This window comes from Periplaneta americana, chromosome 3 (genome assembly GCF_040183065.1).
Source record: "Periplaneta americana isolate PAMFEO1 chromosome 3, P.americana_PAMFEO1_priV1, whole genome shotgun sequence".
Classification (NCBI taxonomy): Eukaryota; Metazoa; Arthropoda; class Insecta; order Blattodea; family Blattidae; genus Periplaneta; species Periplaneta americana.
This window is the reverse complement of record NC_091119.1, coordinates 139,453,331-139,468,737: the sequence shown is the minus strand read 5'-3', so window position 1 is coordinate 139,468,737 and position 15,407 is coordinate 139,453,331. Positions and strand designations below refer to the sequence as shown.

General features: G+C 35.7%; 1 protein-coding gene across 1 annotated transcript in view; it reads left to right on the top strand.

Annotated features, from left to right (window-relative positions):
- The window catches only part of LOC138697054 (uncharacterized), an 82,686-nt gene that overhangs the window by 27,353 nt on the left and 39,926 nt on the right, over positions 1-15,407 (top strand). The window contains exon 3 of the mRNA XM_069822649.1: positions 13,082-13,183. Within this exon, the coding sequence (XP_069678750.1) occupies positions 13,082-13,183 (102 nt within the window). The remainder of the gene's footprint in view (positions 1-13,081; positions 13,184-15,407) is intronic.

Here is a 15,407-nt window from a genome sequence, read left to right as displayed (position 1 = left end):
AATGGACGATGGATATTGCAACAGACCCTTTGAAGTCTAATGGCCGGTTTCTCCAATATTGTTAGAACATTTATCGAATGTTAAATTCTAAACAGTTTGATAAATATTGCTTTTTCATGTCTTCAACACTGGTTTCGCTTAACAGATTGTTAACTTTAAATGTAGGATTTTAGGCAGTTAACGTATTTGACAGATAGTTAAAAATGGCAGATGACACCACAGACGTCCAAACAGAAGTTTTGAAATTAATATTTTATGTCTCTCTTTAAGCAATGTTTCGTTTATGACTGATAACAGTGATAACGTAACATTTGAAACATTCTTTGGAAATGTTAATATAGGGAAGATAATCTTTAAAAGTCAACTGATTATCATATTAGCTGCTTATTTTGATTCTGAGCTATTTCATATTGAATATTTAGAAAATGTGGTCTCAACGTGGCAAGGTAATTAGGAATGATGATTTACATACTATGCATAATACTCAATTGTGACACAATACAGATTAAAAAAAAAAGTGGGCCTCAAAATTTTACAAGAAATTGAAAGCAGACTTAATGTCCTACAGACAGAAATAGACCACTTAACAAATCAAGTACGTACTATTTACTCTAGATTCTATGCTATTAGCTCTTTTCAACTAACTATAGCCAATGTCAATAGTATTTGAAAATGCACAGTGAGTATTATAAATTAAATTAGGTTTCAGTAGCAATGGCTTCTTTGAGACTACGTTACATACAATTTCCACATGAATCTGAAGCAGAAAGATGATTAGAGAATGTTGCATGACATGAAATTTTCCTCTGGTTTTGGATACACTTGACTACATACACACATCCCTATATTGTCACCTGGTGGTTATAATGCTGAGATTTTTCGAAACAGTTATATTTTAGCACTAGAATTACAACCTTACTTTATAATAGTTATTATTCAATAGTAGTCACCTACATCTTTAAATCCTCATCATCTTGCTTATCGATCATGATCTATTGTAACAGATTATGATATAATGTTTCATAACTTACTCTACAATACAAAATTTAAAAAATAATTTCAGCCAATAAAAAATTGGCTTACATGTACATAACATTACCAAATGCTACTGAGTGCTTAAAATTGTGTTAACAACTGTTATAGTTAATGTCGGTTATTTTAAACAAAATTATATTGAAGAAATGGAAAACATACTAACAAAACTTTAAAAATAAACTGGCTGTTCATTTAACACTAACAGTACTTGGAGAAATTGGCCATAATTGTGATGGAATTTTCTATGCACATTATAAGTAGTGTGGCCTACATACTGAATTATTTTTGAGATCTGGAGTTATTACATTTTTATAATGCACTTAGTAACTCGGATACAGACCTAGAACAAAATTTGGGCCACATGCAATATCCAAGTTCCAGTTACTGTCTGAACGCCAGCTCTGAATCCGCGGCAGGAATGCAGCGTGGAACCCGGCAGGCTATACTATACTTGATCAGGCACGTATCCCCGCTCCCCATTTCCTCATACGGCGCGGTTTCAGAGCTGGCGCTCAAACAGTATAACATACTGCGCATACTCAGTAAGCACTGAGAATGCGCAGTACGATATAACTGCAACTTGGAAAATTCAGGTGGCTCAAATTTTGTTTCTGTGTCCGTACATTTTCTCCAAAACTACTATAGATAGAGACTTGAAATTTTTATTCTACTTTCTACTAGATACTTGCGTAAATGTCTGGAAATTTTTTATTATATGGACATATCTTAAAAGATTATTTATATATTTTGACAAAAATAATAGCTCTAGAAGCAATACTGATGATGGATAAAAATTATTACTTCTAAGCAAGATATTAAAATATCCTTGCACCAATTTACACAGTTTGGTTACATTAACTTGCATGCAAAAAATATCATGACTGTAGGTTTCATTACTTTTGGAGAAAAATTTACCTAAACATTAACATTTAATGTTTCGGTAAAATGACTTTAAAGTGTACAGTGTTTGTACAAAGCCTTACTTGTATCTCTTTGATAACTCAATTTTAAAGGGCACTTCTAGGTGAATTTTGCCCCTAAAACTTTGGGAGGTTATTAAATAGGCCTAAAACTATCAATCATCATCATAATCATATCATCATCATCATCATCATCACCATCACGGGTTGAGCCTGTAGGTTCGTTCCGTCCCCATTAGAATTGTTCTCTCCAACGAAACCTAGGACGTCCAACATTTCTCTTTCCTCTTGAAGCATACTGGAAAGCTTTCTTGGGAATTCGGTGATCCTCCATTCTTTCTAGGTGTTCCATCCACCTATTACGTTGATTTGTTAACCTTTATGTTATTCCCTCCACCCCTAATTCTTTTCTGGTCTCTTCATTCCTCTTGTGTTGTAATGAAGAATATCCCCCCACTGATCTTAGGAATTTCATTTCTGAGGCTTCTAGTCGTCTTTTGTCTCTTTCTGTTAAGGTCCATGTCTCTGCTCCGTAAAGTAGTACTGGAAGGCTACTGTTTTGTAGAGTTTTAACTGTGTTTCTTTCGTTGTTCTTTCTCTTAAGCTCCGTCTAATTGTTCCACATATACCTTGAAATCTAGGCATCTTTTCCTTCATATCTCTTTTTCCCGTATAAGAAATGTTGCATCCCAAATATTTAAAATTACTAACTTGTTCAATAATTTGGAGTCAAGAACTATTTTCGATCTTTTATGATGGATCCCTATGAAAGTCATTGTTTTTGTTTTAGTGTATGATACTGTCAAATAATGCCAAAAATAAAAATCAATTTTTTAATCATTTTATCTACGGTACGTCTGTCTTTAATAAAGACAAGCTTCTATTATTGAAGTCCTTCAATATTTCGGCGTTTTGACTAGATGTAATGCATTTTGGGGATCCGTCACGTTCGTTATTAATCACTAGCACAGACAGTGTATTCAATTATTGATCCCTTCTTGGTCACTCTGTTTAGTTATTATACAAAACATCTCATTGCTAACAGAAATATCGAGGGACAGGCCCAATTGACATAATTTCATATAGTCTCTTTTCTCGTGTGAATCTTCGAGCTTGAGTGCTCGTGCAATGCGGACGAATTTGTAATTTGCCCACCCCTTGTTGGCCAATCTTGTGGTTGGACAAGTTGAGCAGAATGGTGTCACGTGACGGGCCTAACAATGCAGTTCAACTGGACTCATGGGCCCAGTTTCCATGGCACCGGAAGAGAGATGCATTCCTGGTGTGGATGACGCATGCTCCCCGGGGCGAGAGGTGGGCCGCGGAGACTTTCTACCTAGCGTAGTACCGCCTCAATTATCACAGCCTGCGTTGCTATGACAACAGGAATAAACAAACCGATCAAGTCGAAATGTATAGTTACTGAATTAAAAAAACGAAAAAATTATATTCAAGAAGATGACGAATATAGATTCTGAGTGAGACATCGAGGCAAAATAAAAGAACGATTTTTTTTCTTAATTGAATAAAAACACAGATAATGCAAAATGATCTCCTCTCACCATTAATATTTTTCTGTATATAAATATGCATTTTATTTTGAATGCTATTATTATTTTATTATATACATATGCAGGTATGATTATCCATTTTATAAGGAATTCTCACGGTATTTACTTAACACTGCAAGCGATCCAGTACTTTATAAGATTGGTGATTCGAGATGGCAGCACTTACCGTGTCTGCCGTGTGGGTATCTTTCGTTCGTATATTTTATGTGGAGTGTAGCATTGTTTGGAGTAGAAACATGGACATTACGACGAAGTGAAGAGAAGCGACTAGAAGTATTTGAAATGTGGATATGAAGAAGAATGAAGCGTGTGAAATGGACAGGGAGGATAAGAAACAAAGCTGTGTTGGAAGGAGTGAGTGAAGAAAGAATTATACTGAAACTGATCAGGAGTCCAAGTTCAATATCGTAATTACGATACGAACTTCCTAGCTGTCATTACAATAGAAATGAACAATTTTTTGAAAACAATTTTGAGTTTAATATTATGTGCTACATACGAGATACACTATTAGATTCACGAAGTAGCTGTTCACGTGATGATAGTACGATGTTCTGTATCATATTTCAGATTTGCTCCGGAACGTCTTGTGACGTAGAACAAATATTTTCAAAGTACAAATATTGTTTTTTTTTCTGAACATAAAAGGAGTATTTCTGTTGATAAAATGAAAATGTTCATTGTTGTTTGTTATAATGAAGCTATAATCATAGTATACATTATTATGCTAGTTTTATATGTATGACTAAATTATTTAAGTTTGGTAGTTACGAAGTTTATAATTACAAATTATTGTTTTTTTATATTATTCGTTTATTATTTTCTAGTTCTAAGGCTGTGGAAGATTGAAGCACATGTTTGATTACCACCCGGCTGTACATGTTTGTCGTTCTAGTTCACTGACATTGAGGGATGCGCTATTACTTTTCATTCGGTAGAGATGTAGTCCAAACTCACTCAACTTAACAGTTTTGGTACCAACTTCCTAGCTCTGACCATAAGAAACACAATAAAGATTAAGAAAAAATAACAAGGACCACGATAAGGATCATGATAGACAACGATGACCATAATAAGAACCACGACAAAGACAAGGATCACGATAAGTAAAGACCAATGCAAGGACCATGATAATAAGGACAACGACAGGGACCATGACAAGAGGACTACGCTATAAGCAACGACAAGAGTCACAACAAATACCAGGACAAGGATCATGACATGGACCATGGTGCTTATCGTAGTCCGTATCGCAATCCTTATCGTAATTCTTGTCGATATCCGTGATGTGGACCTTATCGTGGTCCTTGTCGAGGTCCTAATCATTATCCCTGTTGTCGTCCTAGTTGGTTGCTTGTCGTGATATGCTTTGTGGTCTTTGTCGTGATCCTTATTGTGGTCCTTTTCGTGGTATTTGTTGTCTTTGTCATGGTCCCACATTCGGGCATGGGTAAACTTGGGAAAGTTGTATGTAAATACCGCCAACATTTGTGTGGTATTTATTAAGATCATACGTAAATTTCGTCTAAACCAATCAAACAAAATTATTTCTTACTTTCTCCAGGTCGTTCTGTAGCATCTTCCACCATCTGTATCTTTGTACTACTGCTTACTATTTTTCTGTTCATTTTTTATGACACGTTCATGTAAATGTTAACTTCACGAAATACAGTTGCCATCTTCCGTAGCTGTATCAATTTTAATGGTGCACGACTTCATTGTACTGCACCTCCAAAGTGTTTCGCCGTGCTTTCACACGTACTTCTTCCTGTAACTGTAGCAGTCCAGCATATTTCCTTTTCCTGGAGTGTACCTCTGCAATTCCACGATGCGCACGGGCAGACACTATGCTCACTGTGAATTACCTGTGTAGCGAGCAACAGGGGGCTTTGAACAACAGATAGCATTAGAGGTAACTACAAGAGAACCAAGGTAACATGGAAACGAAACAGAACATTTTGGTGCAATTTACATATAGGAATTGAATGGTTCAGAGCCATAGTGGGCCAAGCACCATTTATTAAAAACGGAAAAAGCAAGGTTTAAAGTTAACTGAATACCATAGTTTAATGAAAATTGACATATCATTTAGTTTTAATGTGCATATTTTATATTACTTGCTATCAGTGGCGTAGCGTTAATGTAAGCTAAAAAGCTTAGCTTCCCCAGTTAATAATAATTTCATAATAAACCTGCAGTTTATGGAGAAAATTATTTATTAATTTTAATAGAATTTATATTTACGCGTTAAATATTGTGATGCGGCAGCTCAGGATGATTTGTGATGCAGCAGTAAACAAGAAGCCTGCACACACCAGCTTCCAAGCAGACCGGTTTCTTCTGTGTAATCCACCCCGCAGATTTTCCATCCCTTTCTAACTAAGCTACCCTAGTCGCAAGGCTCGCAAAGAAGCTAGCTTTAACATTTAAAATAAGTAGTTTCCGAGTTATCCCTTTTCGTCAGTTGCGTTCAGTTGAAGTGTTAGTGTGCACTGTGGCTGATATAATAAATAATGAGCGAAATAACAGTTCCTGACACTAATTTACTTGAATTTTTTAGGACAATTGTATTATCAAAACTGACTTACAACAAAAGTGTGATTTAAAAAACAAATGACCGACTCCCTTGCTGTCAATGAAGGACACAACCAAAAGACAGACGCATACTTACGTAATGATACTAATATTGTGATTTCTCTAAGTATGACCGGGAGTGAGCTAATGTTATACGTATACGTGTCTATTTGTTAAGAGATATGTGTAAACCGTGAAATCATATTTTATTACGTATCATTTGAGGTCATGCCTTATTGGTGTTACGATGTTCCAACCAATCTTCGACTGTTGACTTGAAATTGACTACTATTTATTTTAAGACTGTATTTTTGTAATACGCTTTCTCATATTGCATGAAAGACAACTTGAGTTAGCTTCCCCTGCTCAAAATTTCATGCTACGCCACTGCTTGCTATATGTTTCATTGAATTATGGTAATCATTTAATTTTAGCCCTTATTTTCTTCGTTTTTAATATATGGCACTTGGCCCACTACGGCTCTGAACCCTTCAATTATAAAACCCAAAATCACATTGGCGGAGTTTACACATCGGCTACCCCAAATATTTTGACGGAATTTACAAAATCCGCTACATTTGTCATTTAAAAATAATATTGATTTCCTTATTTAGCAAGTAACTCTTGTGTTACATGGTTTAATGAACATATTGACAAGCAAGAAAATGCCTATGGGTAAAGAAAACAACTATCTACTTTCAACGACTCACTTTCCTGAGGATTGTCAAGCCAAAGTAGATGTTCACTTACAGAGGAAGAGCTCGGCCACCTGGCTGTATGGTAACAGTATCAAGTGAGAACTTGAAATAACACAGGGAAATAAACGACAAAGAACACGTCCAATCCCTACAGAACTGTCCGAAATTGACCGCGGATCTATTGGATTTGTAACCATAAACGCTATCACAGCAGACAAATGAATATCTGATTGTGATGATAATAATAATGGTAATCTGAATATTTTAATCCGTAAATTTAGACATGAAGCTATGCCAGCTGATTGATATTCCCTCACCATGCGAGAAAATCTTTCTACCTGAGAATCCTGAAATACATCTTAGATATATGTAGGAAGCTTGAAAATGAGGTGAGCCGAATGCATAGTGTGAAAACTGACATTGTGCCAATTATAATTGGATCTCTTGGTTGCATACCACGGGGGTTGGCACAAAACTACCAGAAGAAATAATAATTTGGAACATGGAAGACAGTGTATGATTTGAAAAGTGTTGCAGAAGGGAAGTAACACTTGGAGAAAACTGAATGCAACCCAGAACCGGATAATTACATCTGTAGTCAGTAATAACAAGATTTTTTTTCCGTTGAGGCGCTGTAACATTCTCTATATTTTTTTAGTTGGTTATTTAACGACGCTGTATCAACTACTGGATTATTTAGCGTCGATAGGATTGGTGATAGCGAGAGGGTATTTGGCGAGATGTGGCAGAGTATTCGCCATAGATTACCTGACATTCGCCTTACGATTTCGGAAAACGTCAGAAAAAAAAACAACCAGGCAATCGGCAAAAGCCGGAGTCGAATCCACACTCCGGATCGAGATACAAAAACCTCAGCCGACTGAGCTACGCCGGTGGCCCTCTAAATACTTCGGCATTTCTTTGGGCCAACACTAGACTCTCTGACATGGCGGGCCTTCCTGACCGTGTGATCAGCATGACACAGGGCTACCACAGATACAATACGGAATAAGTACAGGACAAAAGACAGATACACAGTCCTGAGGATTAAAGATAAATCTCCAAATACACCGAGAAGCAAACCACGGACCGAACGTTTGCAAGTTCACGCGTCATCTACTGAGTCATAGCGACATAAAATAAGAAGTAGTGGTAGTAGTAGTAGTAGTAGTAGTAACTTATTATTATTATTATTATTATTATTATTATTATCATTATTATTATTATTATTATTATTATTATTATTATTATTATTATTATTATTATATACCAACTAAACATACGCACAATAAAATAAAATTACAATGAATCCACTGAGGGATATATAACATTAAAAAAGTGTGTATTTTTCACCTTTTATTTATGTCGACTATATTCATGTTTTTATTGAATATCACTGGCTTCTGTCTGGTTGTCAATTTTTTAAAATGTGTTTTTTTCTTTTTTTCTCTGTCTTCTTCTTTTTTTGTTCTTGTGTGTAATTTATTGGTTTGAATTAAGCTACTGTATTTGGTAAACTGTTCTTGTAATATTATGTTATATACTTACTTACTTACAAATGGCTTTTAAGGAACCCGCAGATTCATTGCCGTCCTCACATAAGCCCGCCATCGCTCCCTACCATGTGCAAGATTAATCCAGTCTCTATAATCAAATCCCACCTCCCTCAAATCCATTTTAATATTATCCTCCCATCTACGTCTCGGCCTCCCCAAAGGTCTTTTTTCCTCCGGTCTCCCAACTAACACTTTATATGCATTTCTGGATTCGCCCATTGTCCTGCCCATCTCAAACGTCTGGATTTAATGTTCGTAATTATGTGAGATGAAGAAAACAATACGTGCAATTCTGTGTTTAACTTTCTCCATTCTCCTCTCACTTCATTCCTTTTAGCCCCAAATATTTTCCTAAGAACCTTATTCTCAAACACCCTTAATCTCTGTTCCTCTCTCAAAATGAGAGTCCAAGTTTCACAACCAAACAGAACAACCGGTAATATAACTGTTTTATAAATTCTAACTTTCAGATTTTTTGACAGGAGACTAGATGACAAAAGCTAAGAGCACACCGTACACGAGCCTGGCTCTTATGGTAGTGCTTAGAAACATTTTTGTTTTATAATTTTAATTTGTACTCGCTAGCTAGCTAGTTAAATAAATATTGCTGACATAATTCAATAGCATGACCATTGATTCTAATCCATTTAAAGACCAACTTTTAATCACGAACATTGCGTAGCTGTAATCACGGAAATACATTTATTATTACTCTTACCGCTTTTTACTTGTGTGTCGTGCACAATTTTTCTATTTTTAGAGACATATTCAGTACTTATAAATACATTATATCGTTTAATAATTTCATTTCTTTAAATATTTCAATTGAAATGGCTGGATCTGATATCTGGCGGCAAAATTGTGAACTGCCATTTACATTGTTCATCGGTATGACAGGTATCGCAATGAATGCCATCTGGCGGTAATTGTATGAAACATTATGGATGGAGTTTCAAGCTCGAGTTCGAAAGTGAATAATTCTGAGAGTAAACAGAAAGAAATAAAAGAAGCTGCAGGGAGAGTAAGATTGAAATTATTACTAATAAAACAAAGGAGGCAATATCGTCGTGTGAATGCAAGAACTAGATAACTTGATTTTTCATATTTTTTGACATTGATTATTTACGTATTTATAACACTAAGGAATATGTCTCGTTTTCATTTACCTATTTGTTATATTGGAAAATAGATGTCGCTGGTATCGTTCGATCAGTTACCAAGTTCTTGCATTACATTTTGTGCGATTTTTGCTATGCTATAAAAGAGATAACTAAAAAACACAAATTTCCAGTTACCTAGTTCTTGCATTCACACGACGATATGATATTATCATACTTCAGGTTTATGGAATGATGCAAAATAAAAAATGTTCAGATTAAGTACGACGTTAATGTGTATTTACTATAATAAATTCTGGAAAATGTGTTATTATCGCCGCGGTCTCATGCTTAAAATTCGGCAGGTCTTCGAGCGGCCTTGTGAGCAACATTCGACAGGTCTTTGAAATTTATTTGTATTATTGTTTTCAATTTCTTATGTCGCCGCTCCAATCACTCGCCTCAATTAAATTCTAAAAATATGTACATACAACTAAATTTTTTTCCAATCATGTACATAATATGCATCTAAGAATTTGTATAAAACATTTACAGAGTCTATCTTAAATAGTTTTTGAGAAAAATGTAGGCCAACCTAAGTTCTTAGGTATAGGCCTATTAAAATGCAATAACTCCAAAAGTTCCATGCATGTTGAAAAAGTTACCTGAAAAAATTAATTGTATAGGTCATACCACTTATAATATGAATGCAAATTTGCAACTCTCTAAAATGAAAACTGCATTAATAGTGCAATATTTTGTAATTGACTGAATTTTTAGCTACGTCTCTCCTTAAATTTCGGCATTTACAACACTGACAAGGAATTCATTTGCTCGGTCGCATGCTGGAGAGGTGCCCTAGAGATGGGGAAGTAGATTCACCGGTTATGTAACATCATCAGTCAGTCAGATGGACGCGGGGAGGTGCGCCTTGACATTGGGTAGGTCGTGCGCCGCCGCGGGGGACATGTCCAATCAGGGGACTCTGCCGGTACTCGATCTAACGCTGCCGTGCTTGAAGATGCTTCGTCACATACCAGTGATACTTCAGTAGCGTAATCGTTAGCAAATCAAATCAAGTATAGAATGGGAACTTCTTATCATCGGAGCAGAGGCTCTTCTTCTTATAGTGCATCTTCTTTTTTTTTTCCTTCTTTGCCAAAATGTCCTTCACAATATCTGTTTTCCCTCTGTCTTTTTTCATGTTGTACTTAATTTACTTTATCTTTATGCTTCTTCCCTCTCTCTAATTATTATTCTTTGTCCTCTTATTTTCTTTCTTCTGCTCACGCTTTTCTCTCTTCTTCTCTTTCTTTTCTTTCTTAATTTTCTCCTTCTTTAACTTCTATCTCTTATTTTCCCTCCATTTTTTCTGTCTTGTTCTTACCATCACCTTACTTTTTCCTATTTCTCTTTTTCCGTCGCATTTCTTCTTTCCTATTGCCCGTTCTTTTTTTTCTTCATTCTCCTTTATCCTCCCATTTATCCGCTGCCTCCATCTTCTTCCCCTTATATTATATCCTCCTCATTTTCTCTCGTATCTTTCTCCTGCTTCTTCATTTTCCTTCTTCTCATTTTCTGATCTGTATACCTTCCCTTCTGATGAATCTTTTTATTCATTTCCCCCTCTTTCTTCTGCTTATACTTCCTCACTTCCCTCTTCTACTCTTTTCTGTTCTATCTCTTCTACTTCATTATCACTTCTATCTTTATCTTTCTTCTCACTGTTTCCTAATTTTCTTTTCTTATTCCTTTTTCAATCATTTTGTCTCTCTTTCTTCATTTCTCCTCTTCGTTCCATTTCTCTTTTATCACATTATATTCTTTTCTGTCTTCTGTCATTATCTCCTGATGATAAAAGAGAAAACAGGTGGGGGAAACAATAAAATATAAGCAAGGGAATTTGGGATTATAAGGAAGAGTCTATGTGAGCTCTAAGTTTGTTGGCTACTTGTCTCACTCAGTTTATCAAATTAATATAATTTTGAAAGCTAAAAGCTGACAATGAAGGTGAAATTCCTGATTCTCTAATTTCTCTTCATTTTAAATTTAATTTCCACCTTCTTTTTTCGTTTTCATCATTAAATGCAGAACTACGTTTTTCTCCTCACTAGGTATGGAGAGGCCAATGGGACAGACAGATAGATTTATTCAGCAGTATTATACATACAGGTGCACTACACTATCATAATTTTCTTTTAAATCCAATGCACGGGTCTTTTGACCGTACGTGCTGTATAAAAACAAGTCCTACTTTGTAGGTTTCATCCCCTTCACCTATGATTAGATACAACCACTCTCCAAAAGAACACACAGATTAATATGAAAATGACATAAACAAAACACATTATATATTATACCCTAACCTAACATACAAACAGGCATACAAATGTATAATCGAATAGTTACCATTACCCCTTCGTCAGTTCGTATCACAAACTTCAAGGGCTGAAGTTCTAAGCTGTCTCGCCTTCAAGAGAAACAATCCAATCTTTTGTTCGCATTCTCTATTCCCCATGAGGTCAAGACATGCAAGCGAACCCCTATTCTGACTTAAAATCGAGGGTGGTAGATATTTTCTCCGGATATGTCACACTGGGATAAAATGTATCTCCAGGAGTCATTTTCCCCACACAAAGAACAGAGGCGCTCTCCTTCTTCAGTGACAATTTTATTACCCTTCCATGCCCAATCTTATCCACGCTAAACCTGCTCTACTGTCCTTGTTACAAGTATTTATGTAATCACACCTCCCCCAATTAAGCGTAGTGGCAATATCGTAACCAATGAGGTTTACCGTTACACAAAAATGGAACCCCCCTCCTTATTCTCATTGTCTTTCCCTTTTTCTCTTTGTATTCCTTTTGATCTACTTGTATTTCCCCTTTCAAAAATATGAGTCATAAAATAGCTAGAAATGTACACATGATCTTTAAATTGCTTTTGTTTTGTTAATTACCTGAATACAAAGCTATGGTACTTCTCGATTATACAGTATGATGTGAGTCAGAATGAATAACAAATTTATGGAATGAAGTATAGAGTGTCATATTTAGAAAAAACAATTTTGTGTTAATACAAATTTCTGTAATACTCTGCGTTATCAACTACTCTAATCGGTAGGCTTTGGTCAACCAGGTAACATAAATATGTAACTATTTTTAGATACACTAAAATACTATAGTTTTGGGAGTGTCCTAAACGTTATAGGACACCTTTTATAGTCCAGATAACATGCAGACTGTTGAATGTTTATTCTTAGCTTTCTATTTTTATAGCCTATGCTGTTTTTTTCTGCGATATTTGTCAGACTCTTCTTAAAAGTCGTCTTTCAGAGACGTTAGCCCGCAGAGATATCTGTCCGCCAAACAAGGAACTTCTGACAGCGAGGTGCAGTTGGCCGGTTAATTCTGCATGGATCATCTTAATTACTGATATTATGCATTTCCATCCTGCAAATTTATTGTATGGGACTTCCATGGGCGCATTTTGTGGTCCTTAAAATTGCATCGTCGTCGTCGTCTGAATTTGAAAGAGAGAACTTCAGAAATAGTGAAAAGAGTGGTCATCATTACACTAATGTTGGAACGAAAACTGACGTAAAAATAATGTGATGCTCTTTGCTTTCAGCGTTGGAGATCCCTTCCCGAAATGAAGATCCTCCCGAAGAGCCCGCCGAGTTTGTAGAGAAGGAAGGAGGCTGCATGGAGATTCTTAGGAGCATCAGGAGAGGTAGGTTACCTTTATTTGCTCCAGTACAAATTAATTGAATATTCCAAACATTCACATTAAAACGTTGGTAAAAACTAATCATTGCATATTACTAAACACTAGCCGTTCTAATTACAAAAACAAATGAAACTCTTTTTATTTACGAAGATGGTGATTGGTGCTTACTCGGCGCTATTTTCAAATTGTATGTGATAAAGAACAGAGACTGTCACATATAAATTGTGCCGAAAACATGATAGCCTACAGGCGTACGCAGAACATATTTTCAAATTAAGATTTTTAGAAACTTTGGTCGTTAAAATAAACTTACAATTAAATAATTATGAGTTAAACACAATCTTAAATCCAATAAATGTTAACATAGATAAGTGTTATGGTAAATTCGAATTTTAAATTTCAATGGAAAATAGAAGCAGACCTACTTTATGCTTATGCTCTTCGTACGTCACTGACATTGGTATTAAATCATTTATGCATAATACTTACAAAGTATATAATTATATCTCGTGACCAGAATATTGTACAAAATGGAAATATAAAAGTTGGAGATTTATCCTTCGAAGAGGTGGAGAAATTCAAATATCTTGGAGCAACAGTAACAAATATAAATGACACTCGGGAGGAAATTAAACGCAGAATAAATATGGGAAATGCCTGTTATTATTCAGTTGAGAAGCTTTTGTCATCTAGTCTGCTGTCAAAAAATCTGAAAGTTAGAATTTATAAAACAGTTATATTACCAGTTGTTCTGTATGGTTGTGAAACTTGGACTGTCACTTCGACAGAGGAACAGAGATTAAGGGTGGTTGAGAATGAGGTTCTTAGGAAAATATTTGGGGCTAAGAGGGACGAAGTTACAGGAGAATGGAGAAAGTTATACAACGCAGAACTGCACGCATTGTATTCTTCTCCTGACATAATTAGGAACATTAAATCCAGACGTTTGAGATGGGCAGGATATGTAGCACGTATGGGCGAATCTAGAAATGCATATAGAGTGTTAGTTAGGAGGCCGGAGGGAAAAATATCTTTGGAGAGGCCGAGATGTAGGTGGGAGGATAATATTAAAATAGATTTGAGGGAGGTGGGATATGATGCTAGAGACTGGATTAATCTTGCACAGGATAGGGACCGATGGCGGGCTTATGTGAGGGCGGCAATGAACCTCCGGGTTCCTTAAAAGCTACTTGTAAGTAAGTAAGTATGTATAATACTTACTGTATGATGTGTAATATCTTCTATATAATTATGTTTCCATTAGCAGAAAGTTGTCGCTGAAGATTGAATAAGACTGACGTCTGACATCATTCTCAATACAAATGTTTATTGTGTTGTTTAACAGACATTCCTCTGAGGTGACACTCGCCAATAATCATAACTAAGGACCGTACTTTGTCCAGAAGAGTACAGTATTAAGTATTACTAGAGTTTTTAAGTGGACGACGCGCGTCCATCTAGCAAGCGAAGTACTTGACACGGCTCACTCGACTCTTCTTTCGTAAAGTGAGGAAGAACGTAACATGGACCACTTTAACAATTACACTGAGATTTAAAATTGAAATTATTTACATTATCTAGGCTATTTTTGCCATTTACACTATAATAAAGAATGTAGGCAACATTGGTCAAACATTATTTATGCTATTAAGCTTATATACTTACAGTGTTCGCTTTGTATGAGGAGGCCTATCGTGTTTGTTCCATCTTGTAAAATATTCGCTGCTGTCCACTCCTACTGCTTCATGTTTTAACCGCTTACGGATTTTAGCAAAGATATTGTGATTAATTTTTTATATGAAATAAGACGAAGTTTGTGATGTCTTGGTTGCCGCTCTCATGCTCGAATATTGCAGGACACTAGTGTCTATCACTTATCGAAATGTTGAATTCATCCATTTTAGCCTCATTTTCGAAAAATATCACATAATGCGATGAGATTATCTATAGACCCTATGTATATTAATATCCCATACGTTTTACATTTATGAATAGAATTTAGCCAAAATTGATATGTATAGGGTGAGTCAGGAAGAAAGATACATGGTGTGAGGGGTGATAGTATTGCTGATTCTGAACAAAAAAATTTATACGAACATATACCCTGTTATTAACAGTATCTGACATACAACTGCTTGAAACTCACGGGCGTCAGTATCATGCCCTTCATCAGCACTCACATACGGACGCAACTAAAACAACATTAGGTTGTAGTAAGATCAATGAA